The 27,571-nt window shown below is 36.8% G+C and overlaps 1 protein-coding gene across 1 annotated transcript in view; it reads right to left on the bottom strand.

The window, feature by feature from the left end:
- Window positions 1-8,170: 8,170 nt before the first annotated feature.
- Window positions 8,171-27,571, bottom strand: part of TTC6 (tetratricopeptide repeat domain 6) — a gene marked incomplete at its 3' end in the record, with an annotated part of 209,867 nt that continues 190,466 nt past the window's right edge. Inside the window, exons 25-29 of the mRNA XM_080809740.1 lie at window positions 20,429-20,639; window positions 17,479-17,631; window positions 16,546-16,716; window positions 8,754-8,979; window positions 8,171-8,307 (exon numbers count right to left, since the gene is read on the bottom strand). Of these exons, the coding sequence (XP_080665866.1) occupies window positions 8,171-8,307; window positions 8,754-8,979; window positions 16,546-16,716; window positions 17,479-17,631; window positions 20,429-20,639 (898 nt within the window). The remainder of the gene's footprint in view (window positions 8,308-8,753; window positions 8,980-16,545; window positions 16,717-17,478; window positions 17,632-20,428; window positions 20,640-27,571) is intronic.

The raw sequence follows: 27,571 nt of genomic DNA, 5'->3' as shown, positions 1-27,571 counted from the left end.
TTAAACCTCTGCCTTCAGCTCAGGTCATGATCTCAGGGTTCTGGGGTCAAACCCCACATCCGGTTCTCTGCTCAGCAGGGAGCCTGATTCCCCCCTCCCCTGCCTGTCGTCTGCCTACTTGTGATCTCTGTCTGTCAAATAAATAAGTAAAATCTTTAAAAAAAAAAATCAATATGTTATCTGCAAGAAACTCATTTTAGACCCAAAGACACCTCCGGATTTAAAGTGAGGGGGCGGGGAAACATTTACCATGCTAATGGACATCAAAAGAAAGCTGGGGTGGCAATCCTTATATCAGATCAATTAGATTTTAACCAAAGACTATAATAAGAGATGAGGAAGGACACTATATCATACTTAAAAGGTCTGTCCAACAAGAAGATCTAACAATTTTAAATATCTATGCCCCTAACATGGGAGTAGCCAACTATATAAACCAATTAATAACAAAATCAAAGAAACACATCAACAATAATACAATAATTGTAGGGGAATTTAACACTGAAATGGACATATCATCCAAGCAAAAGATCAACAAGGAAATAAAGGCCTTAAATGACACACTGGACCAGATGTACCAGATACATTCAGAGCATTCCATCCCGAAGCAACAGAATACACATTCTTCTCTAGTGCACACGGAACATTCTCCAGAATAGATCACATCCTGTGTCACAAATCAGTCTCAACCAGTACCAAAAGATTGGGATCATTCCCTGCATATTTTCAGACCACAATGCTCTGAAGCTAGAACTCAATCACAAGAGGAAAGTTGGAAAGAAACCAAATACATGGAGGCTAAAGAGCATCCTACTAAAGAATGAATGGGTCAACCAGGAAATTAAGAAGAATTGAAAAAATTCATGGAAACAAATGATAATGAAAGCACAACTGTTCAAAATCTGTGGGACACAGCAAAGGCAGTCTTGAGAGGAAAGTGTACAGCAATACAAGCCTTTCTCAAGAAACAAGAAAGGTCTCAAGAACACAACCTAACCCTACACCTAAAAGAGCTGGAGAAAGAACAACAAAGAAAGTCTAAACCCAGCAGAGAAGAGAAATAATAAAGATCAGAGCAGAAAATAAATGAAATAGAAACCAAAAGAGCAGTAGAACAGATCAACAAAACTAGGAGTTGGTTCTTTGAAAGAATTCATAAGATTGATAAACCCCTCACCAGACTTCTCAAAAAGAAAAGAGAAAGCACCCAAATAAATAAAATCATGAATGAAAGAGGAGAGATCACAACCAACACCAAAGAAACACAAACAATTATAAGATCATATTATGAGCAACTATACACCACCAAATTTGTCAATCTGGAAGAAATGGATGCATTCCTAGAGATGTATAAACTACCAAAACTGAACTAGGAAGAAATAGAAAACCTGAACGGACCCAAAACCAGTAAGGAGATTGGAGCAGTCATCAAAAATCTCCCAACAAACAAGAACCCAGGGCCAGACGACTTCCCAGGGGAATTCAACCAAACAATTAAAGAAGAATTAATACCTATTCCCCCTGAAACGTTCCAAAAAACAGAAATGGAAGGAAAACTTCCAAATTCATTTTATGAGGCCAGCATTACCTTGATCCCAAAACCAGACAAAGATCCCATTAAGAAGCAGAATTACAGACTAATATCCTTGATGAACACAGATGTGAAAGTTCTCACCAAAATACTAGCCAGTAGGATCAACAGTACATTAAAAGGATTATGCACCACGACCAAGTGGGATTTATTACTGGGCTACAAGTTTGGTTCTACATCGGCAAATCAATGTGATACAATACATTAATAAAAGAAACAAGAACCATATGATACTCTCAGTACATGCTGAAAAAACATTTGACAAAGTATAGCATCTCTTTTTGATCAAAACTCCTCACAGTTTAGGGAGAGAGAGTACATAGGTCAGTATCATAAAAGCCATCTATGAAAAACCCACAGCAAGTATCATTCTCAATGGGGAAAAACTGAGAGCTTTTCCCTTAAGGTCAGGAACACGGCAGCACTGTCCTCTATCACCACTGCTATTCAACATAGTACTAGTCCTAGCCTCAGCAATCAGACAACAAAAAGAAATGAAAGGCATCTGTATTGGCCAAGAAGAAAAGTCAAACTCTCACTCTTTGCAGATGATATACTTTATGTGGAAATAAAATCAATGCACAAAAATCAGTTGTATTTCTACTGAAATAGGATAGAATAGGATAAAAGAAAGAGAAATTAAGGAGTCAATCCCATTTACAATTGCACCCAAAACCGTAAGATACCTAGGAATAAACCTAACCAAAGAGGCAAAGAATCTGTACTCAGAAAACTATAAAGTACTCACAAAAGAATTGAGGAAGACACAAAGAAATGGAAAAATATTCCATGCTCATGGATTGGAAGAACAAATGTTGTGAAAATGTCTATGCTACCTGAAGCAATCTACATGCTTAATGCAATCCCTATCAAAATACCATCCATTTTCTTCAAAGAAATTGAACAAATAATCCTAAAATTTATATGGAACCAGAAAAGACCTCGAATAGCCAGAGGAATGTTGAAAAAGAAAGCCAAAGTTAGTGGCATCACAATTCCAGACTTCAAGCTCTATTACAAAGCTGTCATCATCAAGACAGTATGGTACTGGCACAAAAACAGACACATAGATCAATGGAACAGAATAGAGAGCCCAGAAATAGACCCTCAACTCAATGGTCAACTAATCTTTGACAAAGCAGGAAAGAATGTCCAATGGAAAAAAGACAGTCTCTTCAACAAATGGTGTTGGGAAAATTGGACAGCCACATGCAGAAGAATGAAAATGGACCATTTCCTTACACCACACACACAAAAACAGACTCAAAATGGATGACAGATCTCACTGTGAGACAGGAATCCATCAAAATCCTTGAGGAGAACACAGGCAGCAACCTCTCTGACCTCAGCCACAGCAACTTCTTCCTAGAAACATCACCAAGGTGAGGGAAGCAAGGACAAATATGAACTATTGGGACTTCATCAAAATCAAAAGCTTTTGCACAGCAAAGGAAACAGTCAACAAAACCAAAAGATAACTGACATAATGGGAGAAGATACATGCAAATGACATATCAGATAAAGGGCTAGTATCCAAAATCTTTAAAGAACTTATCAAATTCAACACCCAAAGAACAAAGAATCCAATCAAGAAATGGGCAGAGGACATGAACAGTCATTTCTGCAAAGAAGACATCCAAATGGCCAACAGACACATGAAAAAACGCTCAACATCACTCGGCATCAGGGAAATACAAGTCAAAACCACAGTGAGATACCACCTGACATCAGTCAGAATGGCTGATTAGTCCTGACTAACAAGTCAGGACATGACAGATGTTGGTGAGGATGTAGAGAAAGGATAATTATGCAGACACACACAAACAAACAAACAAAAAACCCCACGAAATCTTGCCATTTGCAACAATGTGGATGGAACTAGAGGGTATTATGCTAAACGAAATAAGTCAATTAGAGAAAGACAATTATATGATCTCACTGATATGAGGAATTTGAGAAATAAGACAGAGGATCATAGGGAAAGGGAGGGAAAAATGAAACAAGATGAAACCAGAGGGATATAAACCATAAGATTCTCTTAATCTCGGGAAACAAACTGAGGATTACTAGAGGGGAGGAGGGTGGAATAGGGTAGGTGATGGACACTGGGGAGGGTATGTGCTATGATGAGTGCTGTGAATTGTGTAAGACTGATGAATCACAGACCTGTACCCCTGAAACAAATAATATATGTTAATAAAAAGAAAAAAAATAAAATAGAGATTGACTCTCAGCCCCACTGTTTACACCTATGTGACCTTGATCATGTAATCTGATATTTTTGTGCCTCAGTTTCCTCAACTAATGAAGCCTATTACCTTGCAAAACTGTTAAGAAGGTAGAGGCAAGGTATATACCTTGCTTGAAGTAAATGCTAAAAATCGTGATTATTATCGTTATTGTTTTCAACTTTGACCCACTTTGATCCATGGCCAAACTATATAAATACCTCATTGCAGAAAAGATTCTATTACTCTGATCCATTCATGAGAAAAGAAAACCTCTCCATTTTTTCTAAATCTTCAAAACTGTATCATAGTTAAGCCAAACATAAAAGAAGCCATTCCTGAAATTTTAAGCAGAAAGAGTTTTCATACAAAGAAAGGGGTGCTCACATCACTGTTAGAATGTCTAAGGAAGCGGCTTCTAGATTGAGCCATCAGAAGAGCAACACAAAATTGGCAAAACTTGGGGAATCTGCTCTGCCATAAAGAGAAAGGTAGAAAATCAAGAAATAGGCACAGCAGCTATTGGCTTCAGAAAAATGTACAATTCACCCAGGATCAGAAAGCCATGGCCATGAGGGTTGGCTGCAGAGCAACGTTGCTAGATAAGACAAAGGACACCCAGTTAAATTTGAATTTCAGATCAACAACAAAACATTTTTAGTGTGTGTCCCATACAATAATCAGGACATATTAGACTCAAAAATTTGTTGTTGACCTGAAATTGAAATTTAACTGGGTGTCATGCATTTAAGCAGGAATCCTGAATTACCCCTTCTTTATTTGAAATTAAAATTCAACCAGGTGTCCTCTCTGTTTATTTGCTAAATCTCAAGTTCTGCTCTAGAGACACCCATAGCCTACTGCTTTAAGACCAGCAGAAGGGGTCTTGCATGATGCTGCTTCAACTTAGTCTCATGCGATTGTGTCAGATTGGCAGAAACTAAATCACATCAGGAATTCTGGCTGCAAGGACATTTGGGAGACATAAGTCTTAGCTTTTCAGTCTCTGTATTATGGCAGGCATGAGAGAGATATGAAGGGGCATGTGACAAGCCAACAATTCGCCAGAATAGCTGCACAGTAATATTGATTCATTGCATTTGTAATTTGTTTTATTTTGACAGATATATATTGAACATCTCTTTTTTGGTCAGTATAAGTATTAAGGATATGGCACTAAACAAAACAAACAAACAAACAAAAAATAAAGTCCCTGTCCTCATAAAGCTTAGATTCTAGTGGAGAAAACAAAATGATTAACAACAACAACAAAAAAAAAAACAACACTGAATTACAGAAATTGAAAATAAAACTGAAAGTAAAAGCCACTTGTAATCCTACTAGTCTTCTTCTAGCTTTATGTAACAGCAAAGGTTAAAAAAAAAAATCTCCTTACTCTTTTCTCCCTCCAATTTTATTTCCCAGAGTTTATCATCAGTAGAAGTTGTATGTGTGTGCTTGCATGTTTAGTATAAATAAGTTAAACATGATTACTAAGTCCCGTGATGGTGGGAAGGATATACCTCAGTTCACCTGCTGAAAAGCTCAACATTACTCAAGCTATTACAAAAAAGACAGAATCCAGGCATCTCCTTCCTTCTGCCTTGGGGTCTTCTGGGCCTGATTTAGCACCAGTAGTTTTCTGGAAATCACTTTCTCCTTTCGTCTTCATCCTCTCTCCATTTTGCCTCTATCCTGCTGGGTCTCCTTTACTTGCCTTGGATCTTCTCAGAAAAGACGGACTCACTTGGAGTCAGAGTGGAGCACATACAACACAGGGTAAACCTCTCTCTGCAGAGATCTTATCAATTTTCATATGTCCAGTTTTCATCTGGAGATGATAAAATGTCCCCTGTACATTAATGTGAGGATGGAGGGAGATGAAGGGAATGAAGGGAATAGAAACCTGTCACTCTCCCCACCCCACCCCCACCTTACACTCCACTCATAGTTAAGTCTTAACTCCTCGTTCTGTCTCCTTTGTCTAGCACTAAAAATTCCTCATGTCTGACTCTATGTGAGCATGGTTTCCTGCCACCATTTCCTGACAAAGACCCTGCTCCAGCCACTCTCCAAACATGCTTTATCTTCCCATTTCTATCTCTGTCCTGACATTCAGTCTGTATGGACGGCCTTCAATACAACACTTCTGCCCATGGGCACTGACCTCTGCTCAGGTTCCGGCTTCAGTGACTCTTCCTCCATGATGCCGCCTTGGATTCATTCTTGCAGAAGCTGACCTTGAGACCAGGATTTGAGGACAGAGGTTTTTTAGGAAGGGGGTTCCAGCAAGCTGGTGTTGAGGAGGAGAGAGAGGCAAGAAAGACGAAAACCAACAAAGGGTATGTTTTGAGGAGTCTGTATAGTGGGCAACAGAATGGCTGGCGGGGGGGGAGATGGCGGTGTTCAAGCCAAAAGCTCTGAAGTGCTTATCCCCCATCTTCCATAGGTGATTGCTGAAGGTGGCTCCTAGTGACGTGAACTCGCAGGTCGTTCAGGCCTGGCCTGTGAGTGGACTGAGAGAAATGCCTCAGGTGGAAAGTGCAGGTGTGTGCAGGAGGACACTGTCAGTGTGCTCAGAAACTGGGGGCCAAAGGGATGTGGACGGGGGGACGTGTAGCATTTTGACCAGTTAGACATGATTTGTGCCATTATACTATTATGGCCTTTGGTTTGTATCAGTCCTGCCTCATAAGTGTTTGTGTGTGATCAGAAAAAAAATATTAAATTACTCATTGTCTTAGTCTGGTTTATCCCAAAAAGCAGAACCAGAGGCAAATGCTTCTGTGCTATGACTTTATCAAGAAATGCAAACTGGGGAAAGTAGGAGCAGTGACAAGAGGGAGTGAGGCAGGGAAGGTAGAAGTGGGGACACAAGGTATGTTTTGAAGATGGTGGCTGGGCGTGTCCTCAGGGAAGCTATATGTGCTGATTGTCTCAGGACATCCCACCAAGAGAAGGGAGGGAGAAGACTCTACCTACCAGTTCCTTTCTCCCACTATGAGAGGTTCATTTGACAGGGATTTGGGGCCCTGCACGTCCGCAGTACAGTTGGGGAAGTGCTGGCAGCATCCCGCAGCAATCCAACACCCCAGCACCAACACAGATGCCCTGGGGCAGGGGCCACGTGAAGCATGAGGCAAGGGGCTGTCTGTAGGGACATGCGCTTGGTCTGAGTCTCATCTGTGGCCCGGGCTGGGCCAAAACTGTCTGGAGACAAGTGAAGGCAAGAGATCCGAAGTGGCTTATTAAATGTGTCTGACTCACCAACAGAAACAACTCACTAGGGGTGACCCAATCCTCATGTGCGCCCCACACATCATGCCTAGAAGATTATCTTCAAATAGTGTGAAGCATCCCCACAGTGGCTTACAAATGAAAATCAACCTTCTATTGTGAAAGTCTGGTACATCAAAATTTTAAAAAAAGGAAACTGAGTGGATAGAGGTATTCTTTCCAAAATGTCTGATCTCTGTGAAAACAAGTCTCTGAGGAACTAGAGATGTACTAGAAGAATGAAACGAAGAAGGAACATAAATGAGTGAAGCAAATGTGGATGAAATCTTGTTTTTATCAGTAAGATAAAGAATAGGGGTTCTCTGGTTCACCCAAGGATCCTTTATAGACATTCTATACAAAATTTTTAGCTGTCTTTAATTTTTACTCATTAACTTCTTTGAAACACTAATTATAAATGTATACAAAGTTTTTATATATGTTTATGAAACTTTCATCAAAGGGGCAAAAAGAACTATATCGAGGAAACGGAAAGGTCAAAATTTTTATAGGTGCTGTGTTGGAAGGGAGGAAACATGTAAAAGAGAAACGTGTTTATCCAGTGGAATAACACAAGTACCAGGAAAAATAGGGGCCTGTGTAGACATTGTTTACAGGAAGAAAGAAGAAATGTACTTAATTTCTTTATAGCCATAAGCTCTGCATTTATTTTTTTTAAACCTGGATACTGTCGACTACATCATGAGTAGGTATTGATGAAAAGCTCAATGACACTTTTTCTATAATCATGAAGATTATAGTGTTTCAAAAGGAATTATTTTACTTTAAAGAAAACATTTGAAATGTTAATATTCCCAAAGAAACATTCCCATTTGAATTCTGCACTTTATGAAGAAATTCAGTTATTAATAGTTTTTTCAAATGTGCAGAAAATGATCTAGAAGTCTTAGAATTAATATGTAAATATATTGTTAAAATGAATTAAAGGGTTATATAGATAATAAAACATAATGAATGCAATAATGGAAATAGTGCAACCTATGAAACAACAAATAAGATTCAATTTCAGGAAGAAGAGCTGTATAGATTGCTACAGAAACCATGGTCCCTGTAATCACATCCCTGAGGCATATTCTTGAAGATTGAGTGCTTGAGTATAATCAGCCACAGCTTCCTCAGTCAGACCTATTTTACCACGAACCTCAGCTCTGAGTTTATACACTAGAGCATCGTCAGGCGTCAAAGACAGGGCTGTAAAAGGAAAACATTTCAAGATATGTTTTATGTTGACACTGGAAAACAGCCCCCTATTTTAAAAATAAAAATTTTCTAAGAACTTTAGCACTGTTTATTTGAAAGCATTTTTCTTCAAATGTAAGTGATTACTTAGTAAAATTAAATATTAAACCTTTCTAAGAAAACTAACTTGAGGAACACAGTACAGTGTCTTTCCTTGGACGGCTGGCATTGTTTATGTCCGGTTTCCCTGATGATTTTCTGTATCTCAGCTTATCCACGCTTTCAGTTATTCCATAAAGGAATCTATACTGATGGCATTGAAGATAAGATATATAAAAGCATTAATTCTTATGTAAGCTTACCTAGACAGACAGACCTGGTGATTTTCTTCTTTTATTATCTAAAAACAAACATATCAACCACTGTGATTTCCCCCCAAAATTATAAAACAAAAATACCTTGACTTAGGTCTTCCTCAGCTAGTTCATATTGCTTTAAACAACAGTAGAAGTGCGCTCTGTTAAAATATACTGCGGCCCAGAAGGGACAGCTTTCAACCACATATGCAAAATCTTCTTTGGCTTCTTTGTATCTCTCTAATATTGTATTTGCAATAGCTCGATTCATGGTAGCATATTCATTTTCTGGATCAAACCTTAAAGCTTTTGAGAAGTAGTCACTGGCCTATAAAATGTGAAGATGATGATAAGTTGAATATATTTTAATTGGCAGCTATATAGCAACCTGAAGCACTTTTGCTTCATGTATAAAACTGGTTAGATTTAAAGTCTGTTTGATTTCTTTCTTTCTTTCCTTTTTTCTTTCTTTCTTTTTCTTTGTGTGTCTGTGGTTCTATTTCCCTGGAACTGGGGACACATTAGCTGGGCAAATATTTCATCTAAAATGTGTCCAGCCAAAAGTCAGTTTGGTTTTTGTTATCACCATGTATTGGCAAATCTCAATAATGTTAGTGATAAAATACTACTCCTTGCTGAGGTGAAGTGCTCCTTTTCTTACCCCTCAAGTCCCACACCTTTACACAGTACCAGAAAAAGGTAAAATATAAATTGGAAAAGAAGGTCACAACATGACAAAATATGTTAGAATATTAACATTTTTCATATACAAGCAGAGTATCCAAGAGCTAAAAAGGTAAATGGTGTTGTACATAAACAATGAACCTTGGAACACCACATCAAAAACTAATGATGTATTTTATGGTGACTAATATAACACAATAAAAATTTTTTAAAAAGATTCTAAACCATACCAAAAAGGGATAAAAACTTAGTGATACTATGAAAGTTATGAAGAAGGAAGAGTGAGGGAAAAATCAACTTGTCAAGAAGATCGAAGACTCTAGATTATTCTCTACTCATCATCAAGCTAAAAAGAACCCTTTCAAGTGTGGTCTGTAGATTGGTTTTGGGGTCGTAGTCTGAGAAATCATTTCCTACAGCTCTGTAAAGAGATTAAGTACAGAAACTATGAGTAAACCATTAGTAACTTTTATAGCACTTTGACATAGTTATGACATTCCAGGACATGAACATATTTCTAATAACTTGTTTATGTTGTGTTTTAGCAAAATATTGATGAATAATAAGTTAGAAATTTTTAAATGGTCTTTCACCACAAGTAGCTTCAGATGCTGCTTAGACATCTCTTCTCTAATTCCATGAGGGTAAAAATTTGGTTCCTACTTTAAAATTTACTTCACTTGGGGCACCTGGGTGGCTCAGTGGGTTAAGGCCTCTGCATTCAGCTCAGGTCGTGATCCCGGGGTCCTGGGATCGAGTCCCGCATTGGGCTCTCTGCTCCGTGGGGAGCCCACTTCTCTCTCTGCCTGCCTCTCTGCCTACTTGTGATCTCTGTCTGTCAAATAAATAAATAAAATCTTAAAAAAATAAAATAAAATAAAATAAAATTTACTTCACTTAAAGAAAAAGTCATTTTTAACAATACAGGTTGCTCTCTAATTTTTTACCATTCAGTTTTTCCCAACACACCACAGTCTTGCTTCTATCTATCTTCCTCTATTTTGTGAGTTCCACTCTTGCTAAGGCTGCAGATGTCCTCAAGCCCAATGGACATTTTCTAGTTCTTTACTTTCAGGACATTTCTGTGGCATGGACACTCTTGATCTCTCCTTCCTTTGTAAAATTCTCTGTCCTTGGGATAGAGCATCTCTCTGGTTTTCTCTTACCTATCTAACATTTTCTCTGCCTCCATCACTGAACTATTTTTCTCTATGTTTCCCAGGGATCTGACTTCAATTCACTTCCAACATGATGAAATGGAACACTGGTAGCATGGTGGCCAAGAGCTCAAACCCCGGAGCTAGATTTCTAGGTTCAAATCCTGGCTCTACCACTTGTCATCTCTATGTCTTGGGTGAGTAGATAAAACTCTTTTTGTCCCCAGTTTTCCTGTCTGTAAAATGGAAGTAACAACTAGAACTCTACTTCCAGTTTTGCTTTTAGGATTAAGTGAGGTTAATACATGAAGTATATACAAAATATCCATCTATCCTAAGGCAATTCTCCATGAATTTTGCTGCCTCTGACTTTCAAGAGGCAATTCGTTCAAGATTGTGTAACCCATCTCATTTTTGGATGGAACTATTCTATGCACCAGCGAAGTGCAGTAGAAGGATCTGTTAAGAGGATGGCAGAATTGACATCCTTCTGTGAAGGGCTTAAAGAGAATTCACTCGCAGACAGAAGACTGGACTCAGAATCATCAGAAATGAGGCAAGGAAATGACTCCAAGCAGGGCCAAGACTTTTGTAAAAAAGTAATTTAGGCTTCATTTTAATTAACCAGTAAATGATCAATAAAGGCCATCTACATCACAAAACCAGGACTTCAATCAGGTAGGAGTAAACGCCTACCTCAGCTAAGATAAAAAGAATTCAGTAACACACAATAGTGTGCCTGTGAACAATGTAAGTTTCTCTTAGAGCTTCCAAAATACATTGCTGAGAAAACAGAAGCCTATCCATTTCATGAAGTACCTTGAAGTATAGGAGTAATGGCTGTGAAGCAGTTAAAGTCCAACGACACCTACCACAATGATGGTCTTGATTTTTTAACAATTGGTCTAATGCCTTAATATTTGTAATTAATTAAAAAGCAGATTCAGTTATCTTTTTAAAGTCACCCATAGTTCATGATCCATGCACGTGGCTTATCCAAAAGTGATTAAAAATTATTAAGTCACTAACTAATGCTGAAAGAAGCCAGAACATATCTAGGTTTGCACCCTCTAGAGATTATTTTATGTATTGAAGGACCCTTCTTCCTGCCCCTAAATGTTCCTTCCAGAACAGTTAGAAACAAAGGTTGAGGAGGTGGGGAGCAGGGAAAGGAAGCCATTTCCTCCAAAAAGAGGTCTTTCTGTATTCAACTGTGCTCCAAGTCTCTGCCTTCCCTCATGGCGTAATCGGTAACGTGTCCTGCTCCCTTCAAAGGCCACCCCAGAAACTTCCAAACTTTAACCTCAGTTCTCAAAGATTTTGATCCTAATCATCCCTGCCACTTTCTTCTGCCCCCAAAATTTGTTCTTTTCTACTACATTTTTGATTAACATAGGAGCATGAATCACTATCCTTCATATTTACAAAATTAAGAGAACTTCTTACCACACTCTACCTCATTTCACTATTTCTCATTTCATAACTTCACTTCATAGGACCTCCTGACCAGTTGAACTGCTTAATTCTTCACCTCATATTTCCTCCACAACCTTTACCTATTTAAGGTTCTGTTTCACTGCAGCCGCAACAATGTTCTTGCCAAAGTTATCAGTGACTTCCTCCAACATCCTCTTCCTTGACTTCTCCCAGCAGCACTTGACACAGGACACTTTTCCCTTCTTAAAGCACATTATTCTCAAGGTATTATCATACTCTCCTGCTTTTCTTCCCATCAGCCTGGCTGAATGCTCTCTTCTCAGTCTGCTCTCTGGCATCTCCTCTCTGTTTCGCTCTTAAACATTGGTGTTACCCCCAGAGTTTGCTCCTTAAACCACTTCTCTCCACCTATACTTACCTATCCAGGCAATCTCAGTCTCAGTCCCGCACATATGCTCACACTGATAGAATAATGCTTCTGTGAGACTGCCTTCTATCTTCATCACTACTAATATTTTCTTGTTTATTTTCTATTTTTTCCTCCAATAAGAAGTTCCATCAGAAAAAAAAGCCTTTCTTATCTTGTTTAACTCTGCACCCTCGTGGTATTATTAATGCCTCATACATGGCAGGTACGTCATATATATATGGAGATTGAAGGAATGAAGAGCTAAGTGGTATAAGGAAGTATTTGCTGAACTTTTCCAGCAAAATAAAGGCAAGAACCATAGTCTCTTGGTACATAAAGATGACACAATGGATCATTTTATTAAGGGATCCAGTGGCAGTATTGGTGGCACAAGAGAACACAGAGGTTACAGGTCTCAGAAAATGCAAGCAAAAAAAAAAAAAAAAAAAACAAGCCTTTTTAAAATGCGTACATCAGGGGTGGTGCTTGGGTGGCTCAGTCAGTTAAGCATCTTCCTTCAGCTCAGGTCAGAACCCAGGGTCCTGAGATCAAGCCCTGCATTGGGCTCTCTGCTCGGCAGGGAGCGTGCTTCTCCCTCTCCCTCTGCTGCTCCCACCACCTTTGTGCTCTCTCACTCCTTCTCTGTCAAATAAATAAATAAAATCCTTAAAAAATAAAAATAAAATAAAATGAGTACATTATCTTTGAAGGCAAGGATTGTGGAAAGTTCTGAAAAACACAGAGCTTGTGGTAGAAGCCTTTCCACACTAGCTAGGCTAGAGAGGACATTCTGTAAAGTCCTTTGCCATAGCATCAAAGGGAGCACAAGTTGGAGTTACCATGGCTCATCCCCCTGCTTCTCATAAGAATCTCTGCTATTTGTCAAGGAACCAAATTTATCTCATCCAAATGTAACAGAAAAGTAATTTGCCTGCCTTCATTGCAAAAACGAGGATGAAAAATAATAGCTTAATTTTTGGAAAGAAAATAAAAACTCACCAGATAAAAAAAGTATTACTACGACATAGATAAAAATTATAACATAACATTTTAAAATGAACTAGAAAAAAATTGTTAAAGGAACGATTGCATTTAAGAAAAAATAAATCAGAAATGAAGGATCTCATCAGAAATGAGGCGGCCAGGAAGGTTTGACATGGGAATGAGATGAAACTAGAAAAAAAAATTTTTTTAAAGAAACCTGATCTATAAAGTCCACAAGGGACAATAGAGATTTCAGAGAACACAGGAGAGATTTAGAAGGGAGATGTGAAAAAGGCAAAGAAAATGAAACAAAAACTAAGAGCGAACATGAGAAAAAATAATTGGTATATAGAAGTCAAAGGACATCATAGATATAGTAATTGGCATTCACTCCCAATGAAGAGAAAAATGAAACAAAAAAATAATTTTATACTGAATTCAACAAAACTTTTCTGAAATCTACATATTGAAAATGCACACTGTGTACTATGACGTACTTTGGCAAAACTTTTTACTTAAAAAAAAACTTTGATGATCTTGACAAAAAGAAGTCATGGATAAAAGAATGAAAGTCAGGTTTGCAACAAAAAGATCATATTTTGACACCAACATACACCAGAATATAGTGAAACAATACTTAAGACACTCAAGGAAAGAAAAAGTGAGTCAGAATTTTAAACCCAGACAAGCTGCCTTAAGTTGTATACACTGCAGGCAAACAGCTATGAACATAAAAAAAAAACTCAAGGAATATTGTTCTCATGAGCCCTTTCTCAGGACTCTGCTAGAAGACCAATTTCAGGCAACTGAGAAATGAGTGGTCAGGAGGGAAACTTTGGCAAAAAGCCTGGTGATGAGAACTGAATATACTTAACTGGAGAACTAAGACTAACATGTGAAATAAGGGTAACAAAATGGTATGCAAATATTAAGTCCTTTGGTGGTAGAGGAATAAGGAAACTTACAACAAAATGGGAGAGTAGAGACAGAGTAGAAGGCTGGCACCAACTGACACTGAAAGCTTACACACATTTAAGAATAAAAATATAAATACTATTTTTTTAAGATTTTATATATTTATTTGACAGAGAGAGACAGCAAGAGAGGGAACACAAGCAAGGGGAGTGGGAGAGGGAGAAGCAGGCTTCCCACTGAGCAGGGAGCCTGACACGGTGTTCCCCCTGGGACCATGACCTGGCCAAAGGCAGATGCTTAACAACTGAGCCACCCAGGAGCCCCTAAAAAAAGATAAGTATTTTTTAGAAAAGAGAATACTATTAACTAAAATCAACAAACAGATGAAAGGGAGGAATAAGGGAAGAAAAGATTAAATGATGATTTTATTGTTGTTCGTAATAGAAAAACTAAAGAAATAAGGAACTAAGAGTATAAAGGTATTTTTATAAAGGTAATCATTAAAACAAAGGTATAAACCTTCCTAAATATCAGAAATCCTTTAAAAATCATTAAATAAAGTAAACCACAGAATAATACATCAAATATAAGTACACAGGAAGTGTGACATTAAATAACAGAACTAAGATCAACCGTGCCAAAATTTTATTATTATTAAAAGCTAAGTATTTTCAAATTGCCATCTAAAGCAAAATGTAACTGTATGCTGTATAAAAGAGACACAAGCTGGAAATAAAGTATTCTGAACATTAAAAATAAAGGGAAGGGCAAAGGAATACCAGGCAAAAGCAAACCATTTGAAATCAGAGGTTATGATTTGTATCAGATGAAAGTGAATTTATACCTAAGAGCATTTTAAAGAAACAGAGGGCATTTGAAATGCATTCACAATGCATATGTAATGTGTTTGAATATCTGTACATAAAATAATAATGTGGCAGCAATTTTCATAAAGCAGAAATTACAAGAGATGTAAAGAAAATTACAGACGGCACACTAATTTAAACCTTTCCCACTCCAAAATAAACCAAATGGAAAACAAGCGTGCATATAGGCTACATTAAAAACATAATTATAAGGTAGATCTTATATGGATATTTTTAACTCTATATTCTTATAGTAGAAATTCTTTTTTTGAAAAGTCCCCTGGACTATTTTTTTTTAAGTTGGCATGTACAAGAACACATTAAAACTCAATAAACTCCAAAATTAGAAAATGTAAAGCCTTTCTACCTGGACATTTTAAATATCCTATTAATTTATTCTTCAGTCAAAGGGGAAATAACATTTCATGTGTAACGTTTTAGAAAACAAAAATAAAAAAATTGCAGACCGAAATACATAGGATACTGCTAGAAGCAGTAGTTAGGGAAATGGCCTAAACTTAATACTCATCACAGTACAAATTAAAGGGTGACAATAAATGAATTAAACTTCTGACTCGGGCGTCTGGGTGGCTCAGCGGGTTAAAGCCTCTACCTTCAGCTCAGGTCATGATCGCAGGGTCCTGGGATCGAGCCCCACATCGGGCTCTCCACTCCGCGGCAAGCCTCCTTCCCCCCCCCCCCCCACGCTCTGCCTGCCTCTCTGCCTACTTGTGATCTCTCTCTGTTGGTCAAATAAATAAATAAATAAATCTTTAAAAAAATAAAAAAGATTTAAACTTCTGACTCAAGGATAGACAAAGAGCAAGATAAGTTGAAGATAACAAAAGAGTGAATATAAATAAAAAACTGAAGTTGAGTTTGAATTATATAAGTGCATTACAGCTCAAATAAAATAAATTCAAAATATAAAAAATATCACCTCATAACCCAATACTTTCATTTCAGACATTCTGAAAAGATTAAGATGTTATATAATCAGAATTGATATCCTTACCTCCTCACTCCCAGTCAAATGCTCATGTGACTGAAATTTAGGAATGTTAGCAATTAAGATGAGTTTGATAATCACATCAATGAAAAAGAGTCTTGAAGGAAGTCTGAGATTTGTCTAAGTGGGGGCACAGAGAGAAAGAATTCTAGGCCAGAAGCTGACAATAATGGACAGCAAGGCAATGGCCCACACTTGGGGAAAGTCCAGAACAATGTTTACTGGACAAGTGTTGAATGGTTGATGATAATGAGGAAAATAAATCCATAGAAATGTGAACATGTAATAAATATTTACATTCTTAGGAAAGAGAACTTTGTTAAAAAGAGCTAATAAATGATTAGCCTGTGATGTAAGGATTGCTTTTTGGAAATTATATGTAACATAGAAAGCATTTAGTGTCAAAAAGAAAATGTTAAGGAAAACACATTACCTGGGAAAACTGCCTGTGGTGAAAATAGATATTTCCTGCATTAAAGTAAGCCAGTGAATACGTGGGGTTTAGAGAAATTGCTGCTTGATAGTCTCTCATTGCATTCTGTTTTTGACCCATAAACTCGTGAATCACACCACGATTTGTTAAGAATTCTGCTGTAGTATTGATCTGCAATATAATAGTATGAGTATTTAGCATCTAGGAACAGTATTTATCTCCAATTTCATTCTGTAAAGATGAATCTCATAAAATCTACTTGTAGGAAACAAGTAATTTTATAGTGCTGGTGAAACCCCATTAGAGCAAATATTTTGAGAAAGGGCTTGGTGTGAAATTGATTCAGTGTCAACCCTTTGTTGATTTGGTTGCAATAAAACAAATAATCTTACTGCTATACTCAGTTCCTTTCCAAAGGATAGACGCGGTCGGCAGGAAGCTTATCTGTTTGACTCCGTTATACTAGAGAATAAATTAAATAGTTAAGGTGTTTATTTGTCCTAGGTAGTAGCAATTATCTTTCCATTCTTTTCTTTTTTTGGCAAATAAAAATTACAAAATCTGCCTATTTGTACAGAAACAGAATCCAAAATCTAGAAGAAAAGGTTTTCTGTCACTGTATACAAAACCTGAGGTTTTTGTGTTTTGCATTCATTTTTATGACAAAATAATATTGATGTCCCATGAAACTATAAATTACATTTACTGAGAGGAATCAACATTTATCATGAGTTTATATTTTGGATTTTAAATGTACTTAGGTTATAAAATTGGCAAGCCATAAAAATTATTTATTCTGGGAATCACTTGGAAAAAATACAAATATTATTTTCCCTACAAGTTACTTTAAAAAGTTACAGAGAACTTACATGATGCTATTCATTAATGATGTTAATTGATGCTAATGATAATATCATCTAAAGGGATTTTTACCTTTATGGCAGCATTAATGTCTTGAATTGCAGCAAAATTATCACCCATCTGAAGACAGACCACGGCTCTTCCTTCATAGGCTAAATAGCATTTTGGATCAACTTCTATGGCAATGGTAAAGTGATTCCAAGCTTTCTGGAATTTTCCTTGGGCCTAGAAAAATTTTTCATTTACATGAAGTAGGAAATTGTCCATAACATGACAAATGTTTATGGTTCTAACCTAATCAAATAAAGCCTTTAGTAAGGGTAAATTTATATTGTGCTAAATCTAACCTATTTTCAACAAGGAAGTAGACTGTACTCTGAGTGCATTCAATTGACTAAATTACCTCTGAGTTTTTATGCTAACATTTTAATTAATTAAAATAAATCTAATTGTCAGAGTCATCTCTTATGCCAGTCTTGGACAGCGTAAAATCATGGCAGCCATAAAGTCATGGCCACTATATGAAACACCGATGCTTCTGACAATCATCACCACAAAGTTTACACTGAACTCCATGCACATAGGTAGAGACTGTATTTATTGCCTGGCATTGAATCTTCAGTTAAACATTTTATATACATATATAATGTTTATATATATATTGAATATAATAAAATAAATGTGTTTAATAAATAAGAGAAAAAAATAATGGTGTGAAACCTATTTTGATAAACTGTACCAGCATCTGGAATTTTAGGATACCTATACATAGTCCATGGAAAATGCATTTAAATCTGCCAAGTTTCTGTTTATACAAACCTTAGCACCAACTGGAAAACAAGAAAAAAGTTAGGAGAGGGGCACTGTTAATTGAAAGGTATCTGAGTATTTCCTAGAGAAGACCAGCTAGCAACTAAATACCTCATCAGTGTAAGGTAGTGAGTTGATAAATGCACTGAGTCCAGAGTCTGTCCTTTATATGTATAGGCTAAAAATCCAACTTACCAGAATCTCAGAAGCTGAGAGGCTGACTCACATTAACCAAACTGAGCCCAGTGACTCTTGCATAAAACTAGTAAGATAACTACACACTGTTCTTTAACTGGCATATTTTCTCCCTCCGGGCGAATTATGTGAAAATCAACACTGCCATAAGAAATTCAGTGGAGAAACAAGGAATATAAGAATATTAAGCTGCAAACAGCCTCACAATGGGATATCTGTCATCTGTTCCTGAAATCCTTTTTGGCTAACCTCAATATCGCTAGTGGGAGGCACATAGTAGGGAAACCTGTAAGAATTTGTTGAACAAATGGTTTTTCTTTCCCTTGGGCAGAACTTGGATGAACCTCTCTAACTCTCTTTTCTCAGTCCTTTCTTTCCTGATTCAATCCTACTTCCTACTGAGTGTTTCTCAGTCTTTTTTCAGGTTGATACATACCAAGTGACATCTTCATAAGACAAAAATCTGATGTTATTGCTTTGGTTAATTATACTGACATTTCTAACTGGCCTGCAAAGCCTTCACCTCCACTCATTTTCCACTTTCTAGCCTGTCCTACAGCACTCTCTTCTTGTCCATAACACTCCAACATTTGGGTCCTCTGTCTCTTTCATAAGACTTTCGAATGGGTTGTTCACTGTGTCCTAGCCTCAACTGTTAAGTCTGACTGATTACCAGTCTTTCACACTCAATTTAAGTGTTAATTTCTCAAAAAGTTCTCTCTTCCCCTTAAACAAATCTAAGTTTCCTTGTTATAAGTTGTTCTAAAACCCATCCTTTTCCTTTGTATCATGAGCATAATTAACTTCATATGATTGCTTAATACTCATCTCTCTACTAAGTAGTAAACCCTTTAAGAACCAAGTATATTTGGTTCACTGCTGTATCCCTAGGCCCCTATCTTAGGAGCTCAGTAAAATGCCTACTGAATGCAATGAATGATGATGTTAACACATTTCATTGGATTGCAGTTAGCTCTTTCAGCTTTGGGAGTCATCCTGTCTCTTCCAATTGACTTTATAAATTTCTAATGTGATCCAATAATGGCTAATTTTATGCTTAAGTCTCAGAGGGTTATCAAATTGCTTCCCTTATTAATGAGTTCTCGGGCATACCTCACTATAACCACCAATTCTAAAAATCACCTCCAGTATTATTGGATCAGCCAAACTCATTTTCAAATTTTAAAAAAAATCAACTTTAATTGCAGATTATTAACAAAAATTTCTGCAGATTATAATAATTTGAGCACATTTTTTGCCCATTGTCTAAAATTTTAAATATTAAAAAAAGGAGAAGATTTAAAATTGCTCAGTTCCTCTTCATGGAAAATATAACACACTTAGCACTTTATTCCAAGAATGTCACTACAAATTTTATTAATGCAAATAGGTTGGTGAGTGCATGTGCCAGGTCAGAGTGTTCCAGAAATCATTCAGAGACCTACTTGGTAACAGAGTAATGCTCTCCGGTCTTGCTGAAAGGACAAACCCCTGGTCTCTTGCCTTCCCAGGATAGGCTCCCTGCCATTTAGAAGATGACCTAATTCCCTGTACAGTGGTTGTCTGACCCAGTGCATGGCTAAAATCCACTTCAGAATTTTTGTACAGTGTTTATTCTCTCTAGCTTGTCATTAATTCAACAGGACAATACCTATGGGGCCCAAGTATAAGTTAGTGAAACAAATGTTAGCCACATTCTCATATGTGAAACTCATCAGGCAAATTTCAAAAGTTGTCTGTAAGTGTGGGGGTCAGGTAAAGCATTAAGAAAACTCAGGTTCAAAGGGTCCACACTTCACTAGTAGTTCAGGTCCCTGGATGTGGTCTCCAGGCAGGCTCCCTATAACTAATAAACCCTTTTGGAAGCTCTGATCTGGATACTGATAGTAAGGGAAAGGTAAAATGTACACAACCAAAGAAAGAATATATATCCCTATCACCACTAAAGGGCTAAATATAGTCTTTCTCTTGTCCAAAAGGTGCTTTTATGGGCTAATATATTGTTATATAACATTACCTGCAAATTATAACCCAGGCTAATTCTGGCTTTTATATATGTTGGATTAATGTGCAATGCTTTCAGAAAGTCCTTCTGTGCTTGTTTGGTGGCTTTCTCATGGTCATATTCCATGTAAGAATTTCCCCGTCCAACATAAGCATCCAGAAAACATGGATTAATTTTAAGAGCCCAAGTGAAGAAATCAACAGCTTCTTCAAACTCTTTATTTCTGAAAATAAATGAAAATATTGATCCTTTCTAGTGAATTTTCTAAGTACTTTTCTATACATAATTTATTCATGAAGATTTGCTTTGACCCTTATAAAAAAAACTTTCATTTTTTTTATTATCCATCATAGGAAGTAAGTTCATATAACCTAAGAAAGTCTGACAGGGTCTTTGAAGAGTTTGGTGACAGGAAAGAGGGAGGTAAGAGCCATTTTTACAACAGAATGTGTTGCGATGATATTTTAGAGTTCTTTTTCCAGAACTATAAATGTCTGAATAGCATTCATGAACTTATTTGATTGATGAAATATATTATTTGAATCAGAATAAAATAAATGCATTTATGTATTTAATATTTCCTTATACAATGAAAGGAACCAAATTTTTATCACATAGGAAGCCTTACTTCAGATCTTTTATAAAGGCAAACACTTTTTGTGGACACCAGGAAAGGAGAAAAGAAAAAAAGGAAAATGCATTTGATTTATTAAGTTACGAATAGATGTGACTAAATGATAATTCTATCTCTCATCCTTAATATTCTCTTGGGAGATGAGGGCTAGAGAACAAACCAGTCATTTGCTCATGGCCAGAGAGAGTCACTTTTCCATCTTGTATGTGTATCTAATAATTACATTCAGTCTCAACTGACACGGAGAACATCTAGGATCTTTTTTAAAAACTAGAACGAGGGAGCTAACATTGAGTAACTGTTGACTTACCAGGTACTGTGCTAAATGCTTTACGGTAACTATGCTATTTCACTCAATCCCTCCCCCGATTCCTAAGCTAGTCATAGTTTTCTACATTTTATATATTAAAAGGCAGTGGCTCAGAAAAGTTTGCACATAGAAAATAACACGGTAAATGGCGTAGTGAGGCTCAGCAGTGTACATATCTAAGATTCAGACTCGGGTCAACGATAACTCCAAACTTCACGTTTTTCCACACAGTCATCTCTACCTCACATTCTTCACCTTTGCCATGCCTGCAGTTGGCACGCAAGATTTTATATCTCAACAGTGTAGTCAGAAGGAAGGCGTGACGCTCAGACCTAAACCTGAATGTGCAAATTAATCCTAATTGTTCAAAGTTGTTATGAGAAACAAATGTGCATGTGTGAAAACCATTTAGTAAAGAAATGCTCAATAAAGATTATCATCTTTCTCCTACCCCCTTCATTACTTCTCAAAAAGGCTTCAAAATTTAACAAGATGCATCACTACTTTACTAATTTTTCCTTTATAAAATACATAGAACCAAGGGAAACTGTTCTAGAGACTGTCATCGCCTAGATAATTTTCAGGAATATTCTTTAAAGTAGTGTTTCCCAAACTTCAGCCCCTCCTTGGTGACAGTTGCCCTATGTTCTACCTATACTATCATTTACTGAATATTTTTCTTTACGTCAAATCACCATTTTACTTAACTCAGTTTATTTCAAAAAACAACAAAAAACAATTTCAATCCCATAAATATAAAATTATTTATTTCGTACCATAAACAGAAAGCAACCATAAAAATAAACAAGTATTGGTGTTGTTTACCACAGTAGTCTGCAGAAAACTGAACCTGAGGGCTGGACCATCTCTTAAAAAATGTTGGAAAGACAGAAAGACTAGCTTTCAGCTGAGACTTTCTCCTTGACAAATTCAGAAGGTTTGAGAAAGAACTCATTTTGAAATTGAAAAGCACTCCAATTTCTCACAATGTGATTGAATATTTTTAATGCCTGTCTAAGCCATGAAGAATAATTGAGGTACTTACGATATTTACTCCATGTTTTGGCAAACACTATCCAAAAGTGGGGCATCAAGTGTTCTGCCAGAAAACTGTACAAGAAACAGCAGAGAAATACCAGGAAAACTTGGCCTCTGATAATTCAGACAGGCAGAAAGTGAACATTCACGTATATGAGTCAATTGTACCTGTTAAGTTCTCTGTGGATTGTTACTAAGAAAACACAGGTTTATTTCCCTCAGTAGCTTAGAGTGAAATTGTGCTTCTCTCCTGATAACTGGCACTACTGGAGAGGTGAAAGTTCACTAAACACAGGTAACAATGCCTGAGGTTGTGCTCTGTTTACAGAGATCTTTTCCTCTGTACCTCTCAATCCCCTTCACCTATTTCTCTCATTACCCACCCCTGTCCTCACTGGCAGCCACCAATCTGTTCTCTGTATTTATGAGGATGTTTCTGTTTTTGTTTGCTCATTGTCTTGCTTTTTCAATTTCCACATTTAAGTGAAATCATACCGTATTTGCCTTTCTCTGTCTCTGATCTGTCTGCCTGATCTGTCTGATCTATTGGACTTACCATAATATCCTCTAGGTCCATTTATGTTGTTGCAAATGGCAAGATCTTATTTTTTTTTTTTTTACAGCTGAGTAATTCCATGGTGTGCATGCTTGTGTGTGTGTCTGTGTGTTTGTGTATTGTATCTTTACCCATTCATCTACCCAAGAGCACTTGTGTTACTTCCATATCTTGACTACTATAAATAATGCCACACTAAACACATGGTTGCATAGATCTTTTCAAATTAGTGCTTTCATTTTCCTTGGGTAAAATAATGAAATTACTGGATCGTACAGTATTTCTTTTTTTAAGGAAACTCCTTAATGTTTTCCACACTGGTTGCACCAGTTTACATTCCCAACAGTGCACCAGAAGGTTCCCTTTTTTCCACATCTTCACCAACACTTGTTATTTCTTGTTTTTTGGGTACCAACTAAGATGACTGGTATGAGGTCATTTCTCCTTGTGGTTTTAATTTACATTTCCTTGATGATCAGTGATGTTGAGCATCTTTTCATGTACCTGTTGCCATCTGTATGTTTTCTTTGGAAAAATATCTATACCAGTTCTCTGCCCATTTTAATCCAGTTATTGGGGGGTTGGTGTTGAGTTGTATAAATTCTTTACATATTTTAGATAGTGACCTCCTGTCAGATATATAATTTGCAAATATCTTCTCCTATTCAATAGGTTGCCTTTTCTTTTTGTTCATAGTTTCTTTTGTTGTGCAAAACTTTTTATTTTGGTGTATTCCCCATAGTTTGTTTCCCCTGCCTGAGGAGACATTTCCCAAAAAATAAAAAATAAAAAATAAAAAAGTCACAAGGCTGGTGTGCAGATTATTATGGCCTATGTTTTCTTTTGGGAAAAGAAAGTGGTTTTCTTTTCTCATGGTTTCAGGTCTCACATTTAGGTTTTAATCTATTTTGAGTTCCTTTTTGTGTATGCATAATAAAGTAGTCCAGTTTCATTCTTCTGCATGTAGCTGTCTAGTTTTTCCAACAGCATTTATGAGAATCTGTCTCAAAAACAGACTATCTTTTCCCCCATTGTATATTCTTGCCTCTTTTGTGTAGATAACTTGATCATACAAACATGAATTTCTTTCTGGGTTCTCTATCCTGTTCCATTCATCTATGTGTCTACTTCTGTGCTAGTACCATACTATTTTTATTACTACAGTTTTGTAGTATAGTTTGAAATCTGGGATGGTGATACCTCCAGCTTTGTTCCTCTTTCTCAAGATTACTTTGGATAACAAATTCTTTATCAAGAATAATTAGACAGCAGTGATGCTGTATAAAATGCATTTAGCTGATAGGTTGTTGTGCTTAGAATTTCTATGGGTAGCAGCAAATTATTTACTTATCATGCATACCTATGGTGATTAAGTAAACTGAAATTTCCACAGCAATCTCAGTTCTCTCATAGTTTTCTTATATATCACTGAAATGCTTCTAGTATATTGACATCCAACTGCATCAAATGCACTGCCCCGCTCATACCCAGAAGGAAATTAAAAATCCTTTGTGAGTATATATACCAATATATGGTTTATAAAATACAGCATCATTTTTTGTATAAACTAATCAATTTTAAAAGAAAAAATGAGGCAATAATTGAAGTTATTTTTCTATACCTATCTAGTTATCACCCCTATAGTTTTTTGTTTTTGTTTTTTTTTTAATTTTAGTTAACCTACAGTGCAATATTGTTTTCTGGAGTACAGTTCAGTACTTCCTCACTTACATTCAAAACCCAGGGCTCATCATAATGAGTGCCCTCTTTAATACCCATCACCCATCTAGACCATCCTCCACCCACACCCTTCCATCAAGCCTCAATTTGTTCTCTATCATTAAGAGTCTCTTATGGTTTGTTTCCCTCTCACCTTTTTTCCATATGCTCATCTGTTGTATCTGTTTTGTTTCTTAAATTCCACATATGAATGAAAGCATATGGTATTTGTCTTTCTCTGACTTATTTTGCTTAGCTTAATACAATCTAGCACCATACATGTTGTGCAAATGGCAAGATTTCGTCTTTTTTATGGCTGAGTAATATTCCTGTGTGTGTATGTGTGTGTGTGTGTACACCACCCCTTCTTTATCCATTCATCAGTCGATGGACAAATGGACTCTCCATAGTTTAGCTACTGTTGATAATGCTGCTATAAAAATAGGGATGCATGTACCCCTTTGAATCTGTATTTTTGTATCCTTTGGGTAAATATCTATTAGTGCAATTATTGGATCATAGGGTAGTTCTATTTTAACTTTTTGAGGAACCTCCATACTGTTCTCCAGAGTGGCTGCACCAGTTTGCATTCCCACCAACAGTTCAAGAGTGTCCCCCTTTCTCCACATTCTTGCAAAAATCTGTTGTTTCTTGTGTCATTAATTTTAGCCTGGCTGGTGTGAGGTGGTATCTTATCATGGTTTTGATTTGTATTTCCCTGATGATGACTAATGTTGAGTATCTTCTCACGTGTCTGTTAACTATCTGGATGTCTGCTTTGAAAAGTGTCTATTCATGTCTTCCACCCATTTCTTAACTGGATTATTTGTTTTCTGGATGTTGAGTTCAGTGAGTTCTTTACAGATTTTGGATACTAATCCTTTATCAGATATGTTATTTGAAAACATCTTCTCCCATTCCATAGGCTGACTTTTAGTTCTGTTGATTGTTTCCTTTGCTGTGCATTAGATTTTAATCTTGATGAAGTCCCAGTAGTTCATTTTTGCTTTTTTGTTTCCCTTGCTTCTAGCAACATGTCTAGTAAGAAGTTGCCACAGCCAAGGTCAGAAAGATTTCTGCCTGTGTTCTTCTCTAGGATTTTGGTGGATTCTTGTCTCACATTTTGGTCTTTCCTCCATTTTGAATTAATTTTTGTGTATGGTGTAACAAACTGGTCTAGTTTCATTCTTCTGCATGTTACTGTCCAGTTTTCCCAATACCATTTGTTGAAGAGACTGTCCTTTTTCCATTGGATGGTCTTACCTGTTTTGTCTAAGATTAGTTGACCATACAGTTGTGGGACAATTTCTGGGTTATCTATTCTGTTCTATTGATCTATGTGTCTGTTTTTGTGCCAGTACCATACTGTCTTGATGATTACAGTTTTGTAATATAACTTGAAATCAAGAATTGTGATGATTCCAGTTTTGTTCCAGCTCTGTGAAAAATGCTAGTGGCATTTTGATAGAGATTACATTGAATGTGTAGATTGTTTTGGGTAGTATAGGCATTTTGACAATATTTGTTCTTCCGATCCATTAACATGGAATGCTTTTTCATTCCTTTTTGTCCTCTTCAATTTCCTTCATATGTGCTTTGTAGTTTTCAGAGTACAGGTTTTTTACCTCTTTAGTTAGGTTTATTCCTAGGTATCTTATTGTTTTTGGTGCAATCACAAATGGGACTGATTCCTTGATTCCTTTTTCTGCTGCTTTATTATTGATGTATAGAAATGCAACTGATTTCTGTGCATCGATTTTATATCCTGTAACTTTGCTGAATTCATGTTTGAGTTCTAGCAATTTTGGGGTGGATTCATTTGGGTTTTCCACACAAAGTATCATGCCATCACTGAAGAGTGAGAGTTTGACTTCTTCTTTGCCAATTTAAATGCTTTGTATTTCCTTTTGTTGTCTGATTGCTGAGGCTAGTACTTCTAGTCTATATTGAACAATAATGGTAAGAGTGGGCATCCCTGTCATGTTCCTGATCTTAGGGGGAAAGTTTTCAGTTTTTCCCTATTGAGAATGATATTCACTGCAGGTTTTTTGTAGGTGGCTCTTATGATACTGAGGTATGTTCCCTCTATCCCTACACTGTGGAGAGAGTTTTAATTGAGAGGATGCTGTATTTTGTTAAATGCTTTTTCTGCATCAATTGAGAAGATCATACGGCTCTTTTCCTTTATTTTATTCATGTGATATACCACGTTGATTGATTTGCAAATGTTGAACCACCCTTGCTGCCCAGGGATAAATCCCACTTGGTCATAGTGAATAATCCTTTTCATGTCCTACTGGATCCTATTGGCTAGTATCCTGGCGAGTAAATTTTGGTATCCATGTTCATCAGGGATATTGGTCTGTAATTCTCCTTTTTGCTGGGGTCTTTGTCTGGTTTTGGGATCAAGGTAATGCTGACCTCATAGAATGAATCTGGCAGTTTTCCTTCCATTTCTATTTTTGAAACAGCTTCAGAAGAATCCTATTAACTCTTCTTTAAATATTTGGTAGAATTCCCCAGGGAAGCCATCTCTCCCTGGACTCTTGTTTTTTGGGAGTTTTTGATTACTGCTACAATTCCTTTGCTGGTTATGGGTTTGTTCAGAGTTTCTATTTCTTCCTGTTTCACTTTTGGTAGTTCATAAGTTTCCAAGAATGCATCCATTTCTTCCAGATTGACTAACTTATTGGCATATAGTTGTTCATAATATGTCCTTAAAATTGTATTTCCTTGGTGTTGGTCATGATCAATAGACATGGTGTCAGCTAGTTGTTTGTGCTGGTCCTCTAGAAGAGAGGTCTGTTGCGCTGATTCTCTGGCTGAATTGTTTCAGTGAAAACGTGCCTCCAGGGCATGGGGGTGGGGCAGGGAGGAGGTGGGGCCTTGGTGTAAGGA

The sequence above is a fragment of the Martes martes genome, assembly GCF_963455335.1.
Source record: "Martes martes genome assembly, chromosome: 7".
Classification (NCBI taxonomy): Eukaryota; Metazoa; Chordata; class Mammalia; order Carnivora; family Mustelidae; genus Martes; species Martes martes.
This window is presented reverse-complemented; position numbering and strand designations above follow the sequence as displayed.